The sequence below is a fragment of the Geospiza fortis genome, unplaced genomic scaffold, assembly GCF_000277835.1.
Source record: "Geospiza fortis unplaced genomic scaffold, GeoFor_1.0 scaffold134, whole genome shotgun sequence".
Classification (NCBI taxonomy): domain Eukaryota; kingdom Metazoa; phylum Chordata; class Aves; order Passeriformes; family Thraupidae; genus Geospiza; species Geospiza fortis.
The window spans coordinates 895,846-915,492 of NW_005054396.1; the positions used below are offsets into that span (position 1 = coordinate 895,846).

A 19,647-nucleotide genomic window follows, 5' to 3' on the forward strand; every position below is an offset into this window, starting at 1 on the left:
CTGATGGCTCATCTCATCTCAGGTCTGTCATGTGGACAGCTCCTCGGAGATTCCTAAAGACAAGCATGGCCAAGGGCAGTGATCATGGGAGGAGATCCAGCAAGAGTTCACAGCTACCTCCACAAGGCTGATGGCTTTAAAAAAGGCACCCAGAAAGTGAGGTGTTCCCTGAACTCAAGGCAGGATCTTAGAATTCCTTCAGTCTGTCAGCAGAAGATGAGGGGAGTGAAGGGAAATTTTGGAATTTCTGGGATTTTCCCTTACTAATGTATTTGGTGGAAAAGATAAAGCAATAGAGAATAAAGAGAGCTTGTGAGCTTGATTTTGAAGTGGTTGGCAGCTGGAGGAAGGGCCTGGCTGGGACGTGGTGGGCTCTGGGGCTCAGCCCCCACCTGAGAAGGTGACACTGGGAGGAGCCAGCTTGGCTGTGCTTGTGCTCGGCATGTAACCAGGGAGAGGGAGTCCCAAGGATGGGACTCCAACCACCTGCTCACACAGCCCAGCTGCAGCTTGCTGGAAAGCTGTTGGAACAGCAGGATCAAGTGTTTTGCAAGAATCTATTGATCTGTTAACACTTTTGATTGGCAGTTGTCACGACTGAATGTTTCAGTAAGGTCAGAGTTTTGTTCTAGCTCTGATTTGTATTTGCTGATTCAACAAAATTGAACAGATTCACAGGAACCTTTTGATCCTGTCAAAATTTCCATAGTGGGTGATTGTGGCATTTCATTTCGGTGAGGTCAATGTTTTGCTGTCATTTTATACAAAGGACTTAAGTAGAGAATCTCACTGATCAAAAAAGGAACATTTCAACAGAGTATTTTACAAATTTTTTTTAGTGGAAAAAAGGATCTGAAACAGGCTTTCTTTGCCCAATTTTGAGATGAAAACATGTTTTGCAACTGTGAAATTGGCTTTGGAGAAGGAAATTCTGTTTTTAATCCAACCCTAGCTGTAAGAATCTGGGAAGGGAAGGAGGTAATCCCTGTTTTTTAATAGGAAGAGTGCACAGAGGTCCACACGTCTGCTCCAAGCAGTAAGGTCAGGGTTTCCCAGTTTGCCAGGCAAGTCTGCAAAAGCTATTTAAATTTTATTGCTTCTCAATGCCCTTTCTGTCTGTCTGCCAGATGTTACCAGCCGAGCTGCCAAAGGGAGCACCCACAGCAAGCTCTTCCTTTGCTCCAAGTGTCTTCAGAGCCGTAGGGAAGGCAGACATGAGCACAGGGAGAAGCATCAGTTGTGTTTTGCTGGCTGGGCTGCAGAGCAGGTGGCCAGAGTGGCAGTGACCCCCTCCTGGGCACCAGCTGCTCCAGTAGCACTTGTTCCTTATAGCCTTGGTCTTCCCAGTGAGTCGCCCAAAACTAGCAGCCATGAAGGCCATCTCTGAAATCCCAGTGTGGAAAGACAGTAAAATGTGACTGTTAGAGAAGAAGGGGGAGATGCCACCTTTGAATTCATAAACAGAATAAAAAGTGTCCTGGCAGTGGCTGCAGTTACACCTGGAGACAGGCTGACCTCTGGGTTTGAAGCTGATGGCTGGTTCTTAAAGTGAGGACAACTGTCCCAGTTTGCTTGTGTCACTTTCTGGGTCTGGAATGAGTTCTGTAGGAAGAACTCTGTTTTCATTCATGTGCCTGCACTCTCTGGCAGGACTTTTTTAGTAAGCCTCTGAACATTTCTGCTCCTTTCATTTGTTGCCTTTTACAACTGACTCCCCTCAGTTATGTTTGATTTTGCAAGCATCAAAAATACAGACTAGACCATTAAGACAAAAAGAGTGTCAAGTATCTGCTATAAGTAAACACATTTTCAAGTTTCTCTGTGTTAAAACAAATGCACACACACACAAATATGAGTATGTACAGGGCATGTGTTGTGCATCCGCATATCAAAAAGCAGATGAAGAAAATTGTTGTGTGATATTGAAGGAAAATCTTTGTACAGAAAAAAACCAGAGGTACTGGAGGATTTCAAACTGGGCTCTGGCATTTTGCCACAGATGGCAATAAAGTTGCTGCAAGTGGACTTGTACCATTGAAAAAAACCCTGAAAACTGGAGGTAACCAACACAGAATATTTTTTGTAGACTTCCTCAAAAAAGTATGTTTTTCAACACCAAGGTTTTTGGCCTCAGAAGTGGAACCTTTTTGTAAGAAGCAATGTGAGAGGAATGCATAGTATTTTAGGGTTTCATTCCATTTGCCTGGATTTCCCTTCATGCTTTTGCTGCCAGAGCAAAGTTGTTTGCAGAGCTCTAGCAAACGATCATTTAGAAACAGTTGTTAATAACAATCCCTTACACATACAATGGAGGAGTTCGTGTGTAATCCTCATCCCGCTGGTGGAAAGATACAGCCTGTAAGGAAGAGAGCAATTTGGCCATAATATCAAAATGGAGAAGGAGGAGCATTATAGCCCCCCTCTTCTCCATTTGCCAGCTCCAGGTTCCCTTAGTTGTCTGGAATTCCCAAGAGTGGATGTTGCAGCTAAACTAAAGATTTCTATTACAGCAGAAATACAGTGGGATCTTCTTGGGGAGTAATGGTCCATTCCTGACTGGTAGGAGCAGCTTTTCATGGGAAGAAAGGTGCATTTATCCAGCTGTGCACAGGGAGATGGTGTGATGAGCATAGTATTCAAGCAGGAAATACACACTGAACACCTGCCCTTGGTGCTGCTACATTCTCGTTCCTGTTTTAAGAGGATCTGAGAAGAGTGCTTTCTCACCCTGTGTGTTGTGCAGTTACATGGAGGTTTCTTGGCTCAGCCCAGCTGTTGCTTCAGCCCCAGGACACAGCTGTCCCTCTTGGCAGCTGTCAGATGGATTTCTGATAGGGCTTTTTTTGGGGCTGTCTGCAGTTTGCAGCAGGCAGAGAGAGGCTTTCCTGCCTGGTGCTTGGTGAGGGGAGTAAAGCCTCTCTGTGCCACCTACTTCACTTTTATGGCACAAAGGATTTGGGGTCTGTGTGTGCGTGGAGCGAGGTGCTGGCAGCAGGGGAGCACATGGGATAGAGGCAGCACATCTATCCCCCTGCCATGGTGGTGTGTTATTGGCCTGTCTGGTTTGTGCCACGTGCAGCAAGTTTTGTCTGTCTGCATTTGGGGCCAAGGCTGTCTGATCCCACACTGCTGTACTGGGCTCCTTATCACCCAGACCCAGGGTCTGGCCGGCACCCTGTTCTTGTGATAATCCACATCTGCTTCAGAAAGACGACCGTGTTCTCTGGCACAGGGCATGGGGATGGGGCCATCAAAAACAGTCAACAATCCAGCCCTACAGCCAGGGTGATTTCCCTAAACTCCATGTTCACATTTGCTACAGGCTTTCAAAGCACAAAAACCTTCTAAACCTTTGGTCCTCACAGAAAAAACAACTGGCAGACACCCAAATTTCATTTGCATGCCCAATTACCCAGTTCATCAGCTTTCCTGTTTGTTGGTTCACCCTCACAGGAGGGATGTCCCCACTTCCCCATGCAGCTCCTCTGCTCACAGGGACAGAGCTGTGTCTGAGTTTCTGTGATGGGTGAGCTTCACCTTACCAGGCGTGAGGAGCAAACCCTGCAGGCACAAGTCCATGATGGGCCCTGGCAGGTCACCAGCCAGCTTTTATCTCTCCCCAAAGCAGGCAGCATCTTGCCCCGTTTTTCAGGCACTGCAGTGGTGTTCTTCCACAAATCCATCCAAAGGTAAGAACTTGTGATCTGACCCACCTGTAATTAAAGTTTAATTTAGTTCACATGCTGGCTGATCTTAGGTGAGCAATAAGTATAGTCTGTGCAGACCTCGTGCCTCCAAGATAAGCCATTTATTTGTAGATTGCTTTTTATGACCTGACACATTTTGTTCTTAAGCTTTGGGATTTGAAGCAGAGGAGCTGTTTTTATTTTATGTGGTTTTGGTATTTTGGCAGTCAGGTGTACTTAGAAGTTGGATTGAACAGAGCATAAAACTCCTTATGAGCTGCTTGAGATCAAAATTTTTTACTTGGTGAATTGTCAAGTCCTGCAACTGGTGCTGGAGGAATAAAGCAAAGTGTCTACTTTAGGTTATTTTTTGGCACTATTCACACTTGAAGTAAGAACCTGCCCCTTGCCTTGCTGTAACAGGGTTGCTGGCATCACTTAACTGTGTGCTTTAAGTATACGCTTGGAGATAAGTTAATGTTTAGTTTCTGAGGCCCATGCCTGACATACTGTGCAAATTACAGAGGGTTTGGTTTCCTGGCCGCATTTAAACATTGCAGAACCATGTTGTTTAGGCTTTAGTATTGCTTCCTTTGGTTTTGTTTTCATCAGGATGGAAAAGCTGATTTAAAGAAAAAAAAAATGATTTCTGGTTGGTTTTCAGTTTTTTTTCATCTCTTTGCTTCTTCAAAGTCCAGTCAGTTCTTTTTTGAAGAAAAATAATCATCCTGCTATGAAAAGCTGAAAAGAAATATCTTTTCCCAACAGCATGAGCCCATTTGTATATGTGATATTTTACTCCTGATAAAAGCAAGTTTGCTTTTACTTTACTCAAGGTTTTTATCCACCAGAGAGTTCCAGCTGTGCAAGAACTGATGCATGTTAGCTGTTCCATTGATCTTATTTGGCCAATTCTTGAGTGTCTTTGCTGAGTGAGAGCTCGCTCTCCTGCTTTCAGACAGCTGTATGGTCAACTTATGAGGAGAAAAAGTTGCTGTTTCCTTCATGCTTGGTGGAATGTAGACTCCAGAAAACAAATTATTCTTGCAGCAGTCCTCCTAATACACTTGTGGTGCATCAGAGAGAGAGAGGCTGAGGTATTTCACAGCAGACAGGTGTTTGACAAAGTTCCATATACTTTACAGTTGCTGTCAAGGCTGTGGGAAAACTCCCTGTGTGGCAAGAGAACAGAGCCATGTAACCAGAAAGGCCAAAGTCCTTATCTGGGCCACATTTTAATCTCCCTCTTGCTTTCAGAGATTTGACTCTGCTGCTCCTTTTCTTGCTTTGGTTTGGATTTGCACGTTCCATGCCATTCGTGAAATGACCACAGCCTGGTTTAATGTTTGCCTGGGTACCTGTGGCAAAAATGGGGGGAAGTTAGCAGGGCACAGCCTGGAGGGAGCTGCAGCTTCCTCAGAGCGGCACAAAGAGCAAAGGATGGGGAGCAGCTATCCAAATGTTTTTTACCACAATTAACTGGCTCTGGGTAAGGTCTTCTGTTTCCTTACCATAAGAGTTCTTGTGCCTCTGTGATGCCTTCTGCTGGCAGTAGTTTCAGCTGATACCCATCACGTTCCTGCTCTTGCCAGCTGTGGTCCTGCCATGACCCCAGAGATCAGCTTTTATTCCCGTTTTCCTTTCTGACACAGAAAACCAAGAGCTGTAATTAGGCTAGGGGAACACATGCTCTTTGCCCATAAGGTGAGAAAGGAATTAGAGCATTAAAACCAACTATAAGATACCACAAGAAGCTTGGAAGAATGCCCTGCTCGGTCCAGTTCATGATTTTAATTTCCTGTATGCAGATACATACTGGATGGTCAGAAAGTGTGTACATCACTTTGCATGCTGTCCTCTCTGCACTAACCTGATGCTAGATTGGCATTTCTGTGTGAAGGCCCTACTGGATTAAGATGTTCCATAGGAGTTGCCTGTACTTTCCACCTGTGTTGTCCAAGTCCTTGCACAGAAGTCTGGCCTGTGGTGTTGTTGTGCTCTGCCTTGGTGATCAGGGAAGCAGGCTGTGCTGTGTTGAGGGGTTAAGCCATTCTCGTAAGTGGATTTTGCTGATTGGATTGTCCTTCATGTTGATGCTGTGAGTGAAGAGTAATCACATGAGCAATGTTAGAAACCTGCCTGATGCTGGAGGCCACAAGCTGGTGCTGCAGGTGGTGTGGCTGAACCAGTTTCCGTAGCCCTGGGCAACAGGTGTGTAAAGCCAGCATTGTGTGTGATTGCCTCTGGTGGCCCTGCCCAGAAGGTGAGGTGTGGCAGCAAGCATCTGTCATCTCTTTCATGTGAGCCAAGGAAGATGTCATCCACACCTCTGGACACATAGCAAGCTCCATGCTGCTGGGGAATCTTCTGTGCTACATACTTCTCCAGTGCCAATGTGCTTGCCTTTGAAAAAGGCATTCTGTGTGAGAGTAATACACATTGGTGCATTAATTTAGAAGTTCTCCATGACATATTTCATTTTCTTGTTTGTCTTTTACAGAAACCTGTTCCCTGCAAATCTTGTTGCTGCAGCTTTTGAAACGGTAAGATCTGTGAGGACTTTGGACATGAGCTACAGTGCATAGGCTCTTTTATTGGAAGAGAACTAGAAAGATGGTGTAGACAATACCAGAAGTTAGTTTACTTACAGAAGGTAGGGTTTTTAAAAGCACATGATATAGTCAGACAAACTTCCATGGTAAATTATTTGAAAAATATTCCTCAAACAAAAGCATATTCAAAGCCCATCTTTCCTACCTTCACCAAAAATATTCTTTAAACTTTAGGTGCCATGCTAGGCAGCACTGGCAATCCTGTGCCAGGCTGCTGACCATGTTGCAAGAGCTAGCTGGGAATCCTTTGGCTATGTAGTTTAGAGCTGGGCTTAGAACAGACAAGGCTGAAGACCTTTAGGCTCCCATGTGTGTAAGCATTACATGTTTCCTGATGGTTTTATTCAGTAGTTTCCATTGTATCCCTTGCTGGATTAATTACTCAGCCTAGTTTCCCTTCCAGCAGAGACAGTGTGATGGGATGGTAACTGGCACCAGAACATAGTGTGGTTTAAACTGATGGATGGGAGCTGTAGGGCTCCAAAAAGATTTTGATTTAGTTGTCAATGCTAATTTTATATGTCAGGATAGAGAGTGTTGAGAATATTGTCGTATGGCAGAATGGTTCTTGATGATACAGGAGCAAAATAATGGCTTTTGCCTTCATGGTGGGTTTGCTTTTGTATCAAAACCAGGGGCAAATTCTTAAAATCAAGTTCCATATTACATGAATATATAATACAGTACAAGTCAATATTCCATGAGTAAAACCAGAAGCAGTACAAAAATAACACCATGAAAAGGATATTTTGTGATGCCTCTAGTGTCAGGGTTGTGTGTGTTCAGGGATGAAATAAAGCAGTCCTCTTTTCCTCTGCTGCTGTTGTCACAGGGAATTGACAAGGACAGAGGCTTTTCCTTCCCTCCTTTCATATTGAAAGAAAACAAGCCCAAAGAAGTGCCCTGCTTTTGTGAGGTGTCTAGTTTGTTTATCAAAGTAAATTGTTGCGCTAGTTTTTAGATATTTTGCTGACAGTTTTAATGCCTGCCTCACCATTTTTGTTTGGTTGTGTTTTATTTCTTACCTGCAGTATGCAACAGACTATCAGCTGCTGCTCAGGAACACAACCTCTGGAAATATCACATGGGAAAAGGTAAGGTCATTTCTTAGGTTTTTAAACAAATTGTTGTCAGTAATATTTGACTACTTCACAGCCTTTAATCCTTTTCAGCAGTCTTGAGAAAGAAACAAGTGCTTTTATTTTCCTGGAACTGAGACACACACAAGCTGAATGAGTAACCCACAGCCACAACAGGAAGCTGTGGTTAAGAGGAGAGTTGAGCTCAACTGATGTGACCATTGACACTTTATTTTTCTAGGCCATGCTTTCTTAGACCTGGTCTCACTTGATCTAAGTTTTAGTCAGTCTACCTAATGTTTCCAAATAACTTTCTGTAGACTTGGAGCTAAATAGCAATCAGGCTGGCTGAGTATGTCCCTTAAACCTTACTCTTCATTAAGAGTTTGGAGAGAATGAGGTTTTATCCCTCTACCCTAGTCTCTTTAAAAAAAAGAGATTTGTTGGGTTGAAAATTTTTTCTTGTTGCTGAAATTTGTTTGAAGCAGTAACAAGTGGTCTGAAGAAGTAAAAATTACAGACAGAACATTACCAATAGGCTACTGTTGCAATGGTGTCAAAAAGGGTTCCCTGGTGTGTAGGTGTAGACAAAGTAGAGAGTGGCACCTTCCATATGTAGATGGTAGGACTTCTAGAGATGCTCTGTATCCCGCTATGTGTCATTTCTCCTGCAGACAGGGCTATCAAACATGTTTATTATTGGCCAGAGCCAACATGTTGCAGGCCCAGCAATAATTACTGTTGTCTTACAAGCAGCATGCTGTGAAACAGACCCAGGGTCCCAGCCTGCAAGGTGTCACCTTGCTCCAAATAAAATGTCTCATGTGCTGCCATGGGGTTTTTGGGACACTGGTCTGAGAAATTACTTTCAAGGTGATTTTCTCTTCCTCAGGCTCATTCTGGCTGTCTGAGCTCAGTATCAGATGTTGGGTAAATACGTTTTTAATATGATTTGAATTCCCCTAGGGCAAGAGACTTGTAATGTTTGCATTTGTCATGGAGGGGCTCAACTGGGGTTTGTCCACCAGTTTGTAAAACCATCAAGGAAAGAGCAGTTTATGCTCACCCAGAGGGACTCACGAGCCTATCCCTGAGCACAAGAAGCATTGGTTTCATTGCTTTCTCCTCCCCATGTGTGGTGTGTGAGCAGGTGATGCAGAGCAGCGTTTGTGAACTCTGCTTCCAGCCCTGACCTGAACTTTCACCAGCCCTGGAGACAGGGTGACAGGTGACTGGGATGACGCAGGAACCGAGCAGGGACAAAGCTGTGCCTTGCCTGAGAGCCTGGCATCCCAGGGTGGGCAGCTCCACTGGGGAGGAGGCAGCTCCCCCTGCATGCCTGCTGGATGGCATTAGCCCGGCTCTGCGGTCACCCCGTGTGACACGGATGTGTGACACGGATGCAGCGGTCACCGGGAATCCCAAAGGAGCACTTTCTGTCTGTGTGCCCTTGGGCAGGGCACACCCCTGCAGCTTTGTGCTGCTGTAACACGCTCGGTATGAGAGGCTGTAGCAACGTGCACTTAGATTTGTGTTTTTGTTGCAGAGTGCTGACTTATTTGACATTTAAGCAAGGGTAAGTGAAATGGGAGTAAGTCTTTTATTTATCTTCACTGTCAGGTTTGATATGGGCTCTGTAGCAACCAAGCATGGATTAAGGCTAACCATATCCATTGAAAATGGTGCTGCTGTCAAGTACTTTTTTAATGCTTGTTCAACACCATCACTTTTCCTTAAGAGATAAGAATGCATCTTTTGGCCCTTTAAAATGCAACATTATTTTTTTCATTTTCCTCTCCATTTTCCTGCTTATCGGTCTCCTGTTTGATGTAACATTAGAAAAAATATTCTGAATATGCCACTGGTGTCTGTTTTTGCCAACAGTAGTGATGATGTAAAGGTTATTTCTGCTATTATTTTTCCAAAACCTTTTTTAAGTTGTTGGAGCAATACTAGACTGAGCTCCTTTAATTCCAGAAGACTCCCTACTGTCTCTAGGGAAGAACAGACCAAATAAAAAGAGAGCATCATCTCAGTTTTGTTAGCTCAGTTTTAGTACTGGTCTGGCCATAGTATTTATGGATAGATGAGGATTAAGTTTGAAAGAAGAGTATGATTTTTGGATATCATAGTGACAGAAGTTTGGTTCCAGAGGAATAAGATCATATTCCTATCTACTTTTTTCTTTCATCAGCAGAATATTTGAGTGAAGAGGAGAAATATTTTCCTTCAACTTTCCATATGAGTAGCGTAAAGCAAAAATTTCCATTGATTATATTCCCTGCCCCCTCCCCCCCGGTTACTAGGCTCTGTCTTCTCTCACTGATGAAGTGAATAGTGGGACATGCACTTGTTTGCTCAGCCATGTCCTTTTTTGTTGTTTCACATGCTCACCTCATGTTTACCCGGCTTTTATGGCTACATCCTCTCTGTCTCATTGGCAGCAAGATTTCCTGGGGCACAGACTATCTCACTTTACCATCTGCAGCACAGGGAGCCTGGGGGGACTCAGTTCCTCTTTGGACAGGAGTAAAAATACACAAACCAGTGGTTGCTCTTCTTCCTCACATCACATGGCTGCATTTTCTTTTCAGCCACCTACTACTGGGACTGTTCAATGTCAGCAGTTGTTTCCTTGATAAGCATTTTGTTTCAAGAGCTAAAAAACAATGGGATCTTCAGAGAGATTCAAGGACCAGAAGAGCTCCATGAATCTTCCTAAGAGAATGCATAATTTCAGGCAAACAATAACGTGTCCCGTAGTTTGTCCAGGAACAAAGTTCTCATTAAAGCCTGTTTTGTTTGGTGTCCACAATGCTGCTTGGTTTGGCTGCCCCTTTGGGGTGATGCACTCTTGTGTGAGAGTACAAAAAGGCTGTTCAGCATCTGCCAGTTTTAGAGGCTGGGATTGTGAGGATCTTCCGCTGAAGATTTTCTGCTGGACTCGTTCCATGTGGTGTCGCAACGAGGTAGAATTCCCTCAATGCTGAGGATCGTGCCCTGGCTTTGCAGGGAGAAAGTTCTTGCAATAAGTTACTACTCTAGGCAAGTGGTGCATCTTCTGCTTATATCTGCAGTGTTGGGAAGTGATGATGAGTGCTGTGTATTGTAAAGAAATCAGTGAGAGACAAGGGGAGAGCAAGGCCTGAAAGTGGGGACAGGATGGCAGCAAATAGAGGGAGACAGCCCACAAGCAGTGGCACACACAGTCATCTTCTGGTCAGCAAGAGGTCAGGGGGTCCCCAGATCACAAAATCTAGGCTTGCAGTGCTGGTGAGTGTGAGCACTTGGAGAACAGCAGCAGCAGTTACCACAGTGCTGGGAGCAAGGTGGACAGAGACCTCTCCAAGGGTGAAAGAAGACCGTGTACTGTCATTCTAGAGAGTACAGAGTTTCTCTCCCAGCAACATCCAGGTCAGAATGCTGGGCTCTTAAAGCATTGAAACACTGAATTTCTGTTTTATGGTAAAATTTTATACAATATTTTTTTCAGAATGGGAACCAAAACAAGAGAGTATTCACTGTTTTTAGGACTTTTTTTGAGGAATGGTTTGGGCCCATTATGGTAAAATTCTGTTCCAGCTGAACTTTTCATATTACCCCTGTATCAAACAAACCCAGTATAAAATGATATATATTATAAAATAACATCCCATGTACACAGATGGTTTGTTTAATTAATAGGAGAGGGTAATTTGTTTTGTCTTTACTTTTCTAGCCACAGAAGAGTTTAGAGCTTTCAGTCAGAAAAAACAGAATATAGCCAAAACTATCCAGACAGAAAAGTGTTTGTATGTGTGACAGCATGTTTCCTCAGACATCTCTGGAGATACACTGTGCCTCATGCTTAATATCTGTCTATGTTCTCAGTTCTCTCAATCAGGAATCAAATAAATAGTGGCAGCTTAACCGTGAACAAGCAAATACCATAAAAATTGCAGTTTGTATATCTATTTTTTTAACCTAGTGAATAAAAAAAACCAGCACCTTCACTGTTTGTAAACACTTCCCTTAACAGCAGTTTAATCTTCCTGCTTTTGTGTATAATTTACATTTTATCCCTTTCCCTGCAGGACTTTGTTTCCACCTGCCATTGAGAGACAGTCCAGTTCAGCAGTGTACTTCCAGAAAAAACATGAATCTTAAGCAGGCTGGTTTTGTCAGATTTAGGAGATCAGTATCCTGAGTTCTTCAGTCGATACTAATTTCAAACTTTTAGCTCAGAATGTATTTTTCTTTGCTAATGTTGAGCTAGTGTCCACTTAAACTAGCCAAAAGGCCAAAACTTGTACACAAACTTCATCTGTTATAGAAATTCTTCCAAATAAAACAACGATTTGACATGTTTGTACTGCCAAGTTGGAGAGAAAAAAACCCAGTTTGTCAAAACAATTATATTTTTATGTAGCCACAAGAGTACTCATTCAGTTCATATGATACTACATTGCCAAAGAGAGCTCTGGCTCTCTTTGAGAAGCAAACCGTGAAGGACTAACCACAGAGCAGACCTGTGGGTAGACTAGTTTTTGTCAATAGGTGGATCCTGTTTTTATTCTCTTTTCCAGGCAGTGACGGATTTCTGAGAAGGGCAACAGGTATCTTTGTTCTGTTCTCTGTCTCCCACAGCTGACATGGACAAATGAATGAGTAGGTTGCCACAGTTTGCTGCTTTTCTCTGCCTTTCTCCCCTCCTTCTTCATAACATTGGTTGTTTTCTCATGCTTTTCACCTTGGTATCATCATTGCACTAAAGTCCTGAGTAAACTGGGGAGTTTTCTTGTTCAGGTCACTGAGAAGACAACTATTATTTTGAAGGGCACATGGGCAGGCCCTTTCCTTCTCAGTGAATCCATGCCAGCTCATAACGAGGGAGGTTTGAACCTGAGCTGCATCCAGATCTCCTTGATTCCCTTTGACAGAGTAGGCTCTGCCTTTCCAAAATAGGTTCTGCTTGTTGATTTCAGATCGATCAGACAGCAACAAAATGACCCTTTTGTTTGGTTTTGTCCTATTCTCACATGTAACAAGCCTTCTTTTTTTGTCTCTGCAGGTCCCTGTAGGTACTGATATCAGAGGGATGAACATCCTGGGACTGGTGCTGTTTGCTCTGGTTTTAGGAGTGGCACTGAAAAAGCTTGGCCCCGAGGGGGAGGATCTGATTCGCTTCTTTAACTCATTCAATGAGGCAACAATGGTCTTGGTTACCTGGATCATGTGGTAAGTGTGTGACATCTGCACTGCAGTGTTATGCTCAGATCAGCAAACTCACATTTCATCTCTGTCCAGCTCTTTCCTGTGAGATCCCTCATCCCAGCAAAAATGAATGCTGTGATGTCGCACCATGGGGTCTCTTCTCCTTGCTTATGCCCTCTAATGAAACAGTCACTCATAGCTTAAGGTATCAGGCTGGAGAACTTCAAAGGGTTGCCTATAAATCCTCTCCAGGACTCCATTTTGATTATTTAGTGGAAAGAAAACTCAGTATTCCCTAATGCTGATTTTTTTCTCTTGCCTATTAATAAGCAAATACATTATTTCACTTAATTCCTTGGAGTCTGGAAAAGTTTATGGGCTGACTAGTGCTCTGATCAATCCCACAAAGCTTTTGATGCAAAAAAAATCTCTTAGTTGGGAGCTGGAACACACTAAACTTTCTCATTAGGCAAGAAACCAGCTTTGGAGGAGGCAGGCACCTCTAGAGAGTGGTTCAGGCTACCTAAGCTGGGGTAGGAGCAGCCTCCTGGCTGGGTTTTCCATCAGGTGGGATGAACCTGGGCCTCAGAGCAGTATCCTGGCTGTCCTTGGTAGCTGTATGGAGTTAAGACTGCTCCTCTGAAACCAACAGTACTCATACCTCACAAACAAACCTTAAAATATTCATATTCATAAAGATAGCTAGCAAACAAATTAACAGTGGGACATTTCTCACTCCCTTTCCAAAGATGGTGAGAAAGCTGTAAATGTACCTAATGTATTGAATGTATATTTAAGTGTATATGTTAAATGTATATTTAAACATGTTTCTTTCTTCCTTCATTCTGCATTTTTCATTCCTACTGTTGTCCTCTCTCTAAGAAGTAGAAGGGTTATAACAAAATACCTGATTTTACACAGGCAGATCTCTGTGTTAGTTGCTATCATAAGGGATTGAAAAATTCAGTCTCCAAGCAGCTTAAGCTTTTTGCTCTTGAGTGTAATTCCTTGGACACTGAATACTGATAAGAGGCAGCTCATGCATTCAGCTTATTACAGTGCTAGCACTTCAAGCCAATCAGTTGGTATGTAATCCTTTATTGTGTGGATTATAGGGGCCACTGCTGACCCTAACAGTGAAACCCTTACTTGTTCTCTTTCCTTCTTTAAGGCTCTTGTGTAGTCTTGGTATTTGTTCAAAATCTGTAAAGCTGCATGTGCTTCCCAAGGGATACCTTGGAATGGTGACACAATACTACCAGGAGCAAAGGCAGCTTGAGCTCATATCTGGTCCCATTCAACAGCCACTCTTATGTTTTAGCAGCACTTGGGTCTCAACTTTCAGTTCTTTCCTCTCCAGCCTCCCTCTTCAAGGGGACGAATTCAGTGTTCCGAGCTTGTGCAGGACCAGGCTCAGCTGGATCTGGCTAATCAGGCTCCTCAGAAACACAGTTCAAAGGCAGAATTGCAGAGGCCCAGTGGGGGATGTTCCACAGGCCCCCCCCCAGAGATTTGGTCAAGGGAGGATAGGGAGATGCTCTCTGCATGGAGCAGAGGAGCTGCAGAACCATTGAGAGAGAGGCAGGCCAGGAAAAACTGAGTGATCTGAGCAGCCTTAAGGCTTGCCCACCTTTCCAGACCTTTGCATGCTTAACCAAACCTTCTGAAGTTGGTCCTGACTCCACAAATCAGCTTCTCTGAACATGGGCATTGCATTCTTTATTCCTGAGATGTACAGGCAAATCTTTTTTAGTCAAACATTTTCCTGGGGCAGGATTTTAGGGAGCTGGATGGTCTTTTAGTATTTCTTAGTCTTAGAAGAAAGGGATGAAGAGTGGACAGCATCAGCAGGGGTACTCAGACACAAACATCCCAGTAGAGTTAGGAAGGAGCCGGCCCTGGGCCTGCAGTGATTCACACAGTGTGTTTAGAGCTGCTGTGCTGTTGGTGCCAGGGCAGTTCAGTCTTTTCAGGGCTACTGGGACCAGAGGTGTGGCTGTAGCCTGCAGGTGGCCCTTCCCCTGGAGCAGCTCCACGTGTTCTTTACAAAGGAAACTTCAAACAAATGCTGACGTGGCATGTTTCTAGATAGGAGGCATGGATGTGTGTGTGCCTGGCTGTTGGCTTGGGGGAAGCACTGGAAGCCTGATCATTTGATTTAGTCCTTTTTAGGCAAATAGCAGAGTTAATTGCTGTCTTTGGCACATGCATCAGCAGCCTTTAGCTGAGCTCTCTGGTATGTGCACAGCTTTTTCTTAACCTCCACGGAGCTGGCACCGACTGTGTCTGTGATTTTAGTGACCTGACTCTGTACTCATGCTGGGAGTTTCTGTGCATCTAAGACCCAACTCTTTGACCTCTCTCTGTACTCCAGTGATGTGATGCTGCTCCCTTCCCTTCCCCTCCCTTTCCTCTTCTCCTCACTGGTGTCTTGTCCTGGTAGCTCCTGGCAGCATTTCTGCTTCGCACTCACCTTCCCTTTGGCATTCTTCTTGACCTGTCTCTGAGGGTATAAGCGAACAGACCTTTTAAAATTTGAGTGCTTACCATCCACCAAACAAGAGTCTTAAAAAAGCCTTCCAAATTTGCCTAACCTGAGTGTGTGGTGAATAAAGAACTACTCTTCAGTAGGAGCAGCAGATTGTTTAGGGGAATATTATCTCCAGGACAGAAAATGTCATGTTTTCCAAGGCTTGTTGTTTTTACTTAATGACAGCCAATATTTCATTTACACAGGTATGTACCTATTGGCATTATGTTCCTTGTTGGGAGCAAGATTGTGGAAATGGAAGATATTGTGCTTCTGGTGACCAGTCTGGGAAAATACATCTTTGCCTCTATCCTGGGCCACGTCATCCACGGAGGAATCATTCTGCCGCTTATTTATTTTGCAGCCACACGGCAAAATCCGTATCGTTTTCTCTTAGGACTTATCACACCATTTGCCACTGCCTTTGCCACTTGCTCCAGGTGGGTTTCTGTGCCACTTCTGAGACTATAGCCTGGGTATGTTTTTTGCCCTAAACTGGCTGTATCCAGTTTTAGTTTAAGGTGTGACTATTGTTCCTGAGATTGAAGAAAGGAGAGAGTTCTGAGTCTTCTGAGCACAGAGATTCTCACTGCTGTTGTCAGCCTGCCACGCAGCATGTGCTGATTATCAGCTGTTGAAAATAATTCCTCAAATATTGGGGCCATAGCATGATGCTTAAGTGGAAATATCTTAGGGGGGGAAAAAAATTCTTTAAATGATCCTGCCAGCTGTCCTTTCAATTTTCAATTTTAGTGAAGTAGTGAGTGACTTTGTCCTCAGAAGTTTACTTTTTAAGTTCAGAAGGACCTGGAACAAGTTTAGACTAATTTTGTAGGAGCAAAGCAGACTTGCTTGTTAGTGTAAAGGCATTTAACATTATTTATTTCAAACATCTGGCCTGATCAGCTTTTATTTGTCATAACCAAATGATTGAGCATGCCACTTACACTTTTCTCAAGTACAAACACCTGATCAAATGACATATTATATAAAATCATTTCCGGTCATTCCCAAAAGCAGTCGCTGATGGAGCTGAAGTACTATTTATAAACTCTTTCCTTCTGCATAGTAGGAGAGGGTTTATGAATAAAACCATCTAATTTATAATGCAAGAAGTAAATCCAAGAGTGATGTTTTATTTTTAGTCATTTTTCTGTTCATTTGAGAAGGTACTAAGACAGCATTAACAGAGATTGCTGTTGCATCTGTTGTGTTTATATTATCATAGAATCATACAGTGGTTTGGGTTGGAAGGAACTTCAAAGATCATCTAGTTCCAACCTCCCCTGCTATATTTGCATCTGTTACTGCATGTTTGTAGTTTGAGACTTATTCATTCTACAGCCATGTAAGGCTCCATACTATGTTAAGTCATGAGTTCTTGCTTCTGGGAGATTAAAGTCCTTATCAGCTATTTCTGGATGAAAGCAGATTATTAAATACCTCTGCTCAAAACTCAACCAGGAGGGTCCCTCATTTCCATCATGCAAGAGAGGGACTATAAAATGGCATTGGTGCCTTGACAGTCCTGTCTGCAGCATGCCAGCAACATGGAGGCCATGGGACGGTGATGGGGCATTCAGAACACCCTGGTGCTCTGTTTCATTTCTCCCTGTTCTGTTTCCAGCTCAGCCACGCTCCCGTCCATGATCAAGTGTATCGAGGAGAACAATGGAGTTGACAAGAGGATCAGCAGGTTTATCCTTCCCATTGGGGCCACTGTAAACATGGATGGAGCTGCTATTTTCCAGTGCATGGCAGCTGTGTTCATTGCTCAGCTGAATAATGTCGACCTCAACCCTGGGCAGATCTTCACAATTCTGTAAGTTGCTTGCAACCACATTCTTCTGGCCCCCAGACACATTCAAACTGTGGTCTCTCTGTTAATAGCTAACAGTTAGCATTCCACATCTCTGACCTAAAGCTTACAAACTGCTATGTAACATAATTATAGGGTGATTAAAGGATGGAGTCTTTAAACCTTTACAAGATTTGCCAGAGTCTCGATTTAATGAAAGGTGGAACCTGGGAGGGGTAATTGAATTCTGAAACAGTCTTTGAGCTGTTTAAAGCTCTTTCTCACATGAAATTCTTCTCCTTCCTTAAGCATCTCACTCCTCCATCCTTCAGTCACCATTAGGCTGGGTAATTGAGGCATTCTGCATTGCCCAGAAAGCAGCCCCTGATTCCCCCTCTGGATGTCTTAGAAAATTCTGCTGCCAGCTCCTTGGTTCCTTATGCATGAATTTTGTACAAAAGACTCTGTTCCTGCTTTTCTCTGTCCTTCCTACCATCACGTTGCTGGCTTTCCTGATCAGGTCTCCTGTTCCCCTCCTAACTACTTTGCTCCATTATCCCCTCCACCTCCCCAGTACTACCTCCTTCTCTAAGACTCTCTCCCCTCTATGCCTGGAATATCCTCCAATGCCCCATATCCCATGAAGTGTCATTATCTTCATTTCTTTTATCAAAACCCCTTAAATGAGGATGCTACAAGCAGTTCTGTAGACTCCTCACTGTGCCCAGCAGCCACCACATGCCTCCTAGGGCTGGTTCCTGGCATTTTTTACCCTTCCTGGCTAGGTTTTATTTTCTTCTTGATTGTGTTTCCCAGTATGTTGTTTGTCTATGTAGGGCAGGGCTGCGGCACTGGGTTTTTTTGGGTGGATAGCCAAATTAGCTTTTCAGGTACTCTTAAGTGAATCAGGTGTGAAGACAGGTCTGAGGATGATGCAGTGATAGTCCAAGGAGAGCTCAGTTGAAGACATTGCACACAAAAAGGTGTGTTGAGCACAGGCACTGCAGGTTTCAAGCTCCTGGTTTAGGGTCTGTGTTGGGATGCAAACGAGACACAGAGAAGGTGCTGTGCCCTGCATGGCAGAGTTTGCCTTATACACATGGGGTCAGGAGCTGTAAGTCCCTCAGCATACTGGAGCTGGGAGTGTTAGTAAGGCAGCAGGATACAGTTGTGTTGGTTGTTTCTTATCCTGAAAGGCAGTCCTGGTGTTGACCCCAGAGCCATCGCCACGGTAACTGCTGCGGATCCCTGCTGAGCCTGTCCTCTGTACCCATTCCTTTGCATCAGCAGGCAGGAAGGGGTTTGCCTGGGAAGCGAATGCTCCTCGTGTCCCATGCTGGAGCGTTTGTTTACAGTTCCCATGGCGGGGAAGCAGGTGGCAGAGTGCAGCAGAGGAGGGCTGGGAGTCCTCTAACCAGGCATGGACATTACTTTGCAGTGTGACGGCCACGGCGTCCAGCGTGGGAGCAGCCGGGGTCCCTGCCGGAGGCGTCCTCACCATCGCCATCATCCTGGAGGCCATCGGGCTGCCCACCAACGACCTGTCCCTCATACTGGCCGTGGACTGGATCGTGTGAGTACTGCAGGCCCCACCTACCTGCTCTTGGGAGGCATGGAAACATGCAATTACACAATGGCTAAGGCTGGAAAAAAACGTTCAGATTTTGTCAGTGTAGCACCACACACCATGCTCACCATTAAGCTGTGTCATAGGGACTCCGCCACTTCCATAGGCGGTCTGTTCAAATCATTTACAATTCTTCCCATGAAAAGATTTTCATAATATCGAATCTAAATCTCCTCTGGTGTGATTTGAGGCCATTTCCTCTCATCCTTTCACTTGTTAGAACAGAGAGTGACATCCATGTCACTACAGCATCCTTGTAGCATGTTTAGCTGGAAATGTGGTCAAAGTACAGAATGTAACTTAGTAGAAAATAAGACCCTATGGGACAGGTAGCTTGTGATGGCGAATGGAAAAGGTGGTGCCTTCCCATTTAAAGCAGTCAGTTTGCTGAAATCCCTCTTCAGCTTTTTTTATTCAGCCTTTGTAGAAATGTATTTCTTCTTGGCTTCAATTCCCATTAGAATGGCTGTTAAAAGTCCATTTAGAATGTGTTGATATTGCTGGAAATTAATTGGATGCTAGAAGGGCAGGGGAGGACACAGGAAATTGAGTCTGAACATCACTTGTGGAAAACATCCTTAGTCATGTGTGGGAAGCAGTTTCCATCAGAAGCTCTTGTCAGCTATTGTTTGAACTTTTTTAATAGTTTCAAGACTGGTCAAAGCACCAGCACAAGTGTCATAGAGGGGTGCTGTCCATTGGCAGGGCAGGGACACAGAGGATTTGTGACACCTGGGACTGCCCTGGGCACTGTCATGGCTGGAACACACTGCTGAGTGTCACAAGTTTAGCAGACAGTATTACCACCTTTCCTTTCCATCTTTGGGGAAGGAGGTTAGAGGTCACTATGGGTTAAGTGATCTGAATCCTGCTTAGGTAATTTGTTTCCATTTGGTGGGTTATTGGGCAGCTCCTGGTTGGGACTGCACATAATGCCTCAGCATTGCTTTTTGGAAACACCAGCCTCTCTGTATAGGTGGTGCATTCCCACAGCAGATGTGGAAATTAGGATGCCTGAGGACACCCTTGAATTTCAGAGACTGGGGGACATGGCAGCTGTATTATCTTCCCTTCCCACACAGCACATGTCTGTGGAGTATATTCCTACAGCTTCCTTATGGT

General features: G+C 44.2%; 1 protein-coding gene across 1 annotated transcript in view; it reads left to right on the forward strand.

Moving 5' to 3' along the window:
- The window catches only part of SLC1A4 (solute carrier family 1 member 4), a 21,608-nt gene that overhangs the window by 597 nt on the left and 1,364 nt on the right, over positions 1–19,647 (forward strand). Inside the window, exons 2-7 of the mRNA XM_005425792.3 lie at positions 6,187–6,229; positions 7,330–7,392; positions 12,428–12,594; positions 15,307–15,540; positions 16,728–16,922; positions 18,337–18,471. Of these exons, the coding sequence (XP_005425849.2) occupies positions 6,187–6,229; positions 7,330–7,392; positions 12,428–12,594; positions 15,307–15,540; positions 16,728–16,922; positions 18,337–18,471 (837 nt within the window). The remainder of the gene's footprint in view (positions 1–6,186; positions 6,230–7,329; positions 7,393–12,427; positions 12,595–15,306; positions 15,541–16,727; positions 16,923–18,336; positions 18,472–19,647) is intronic.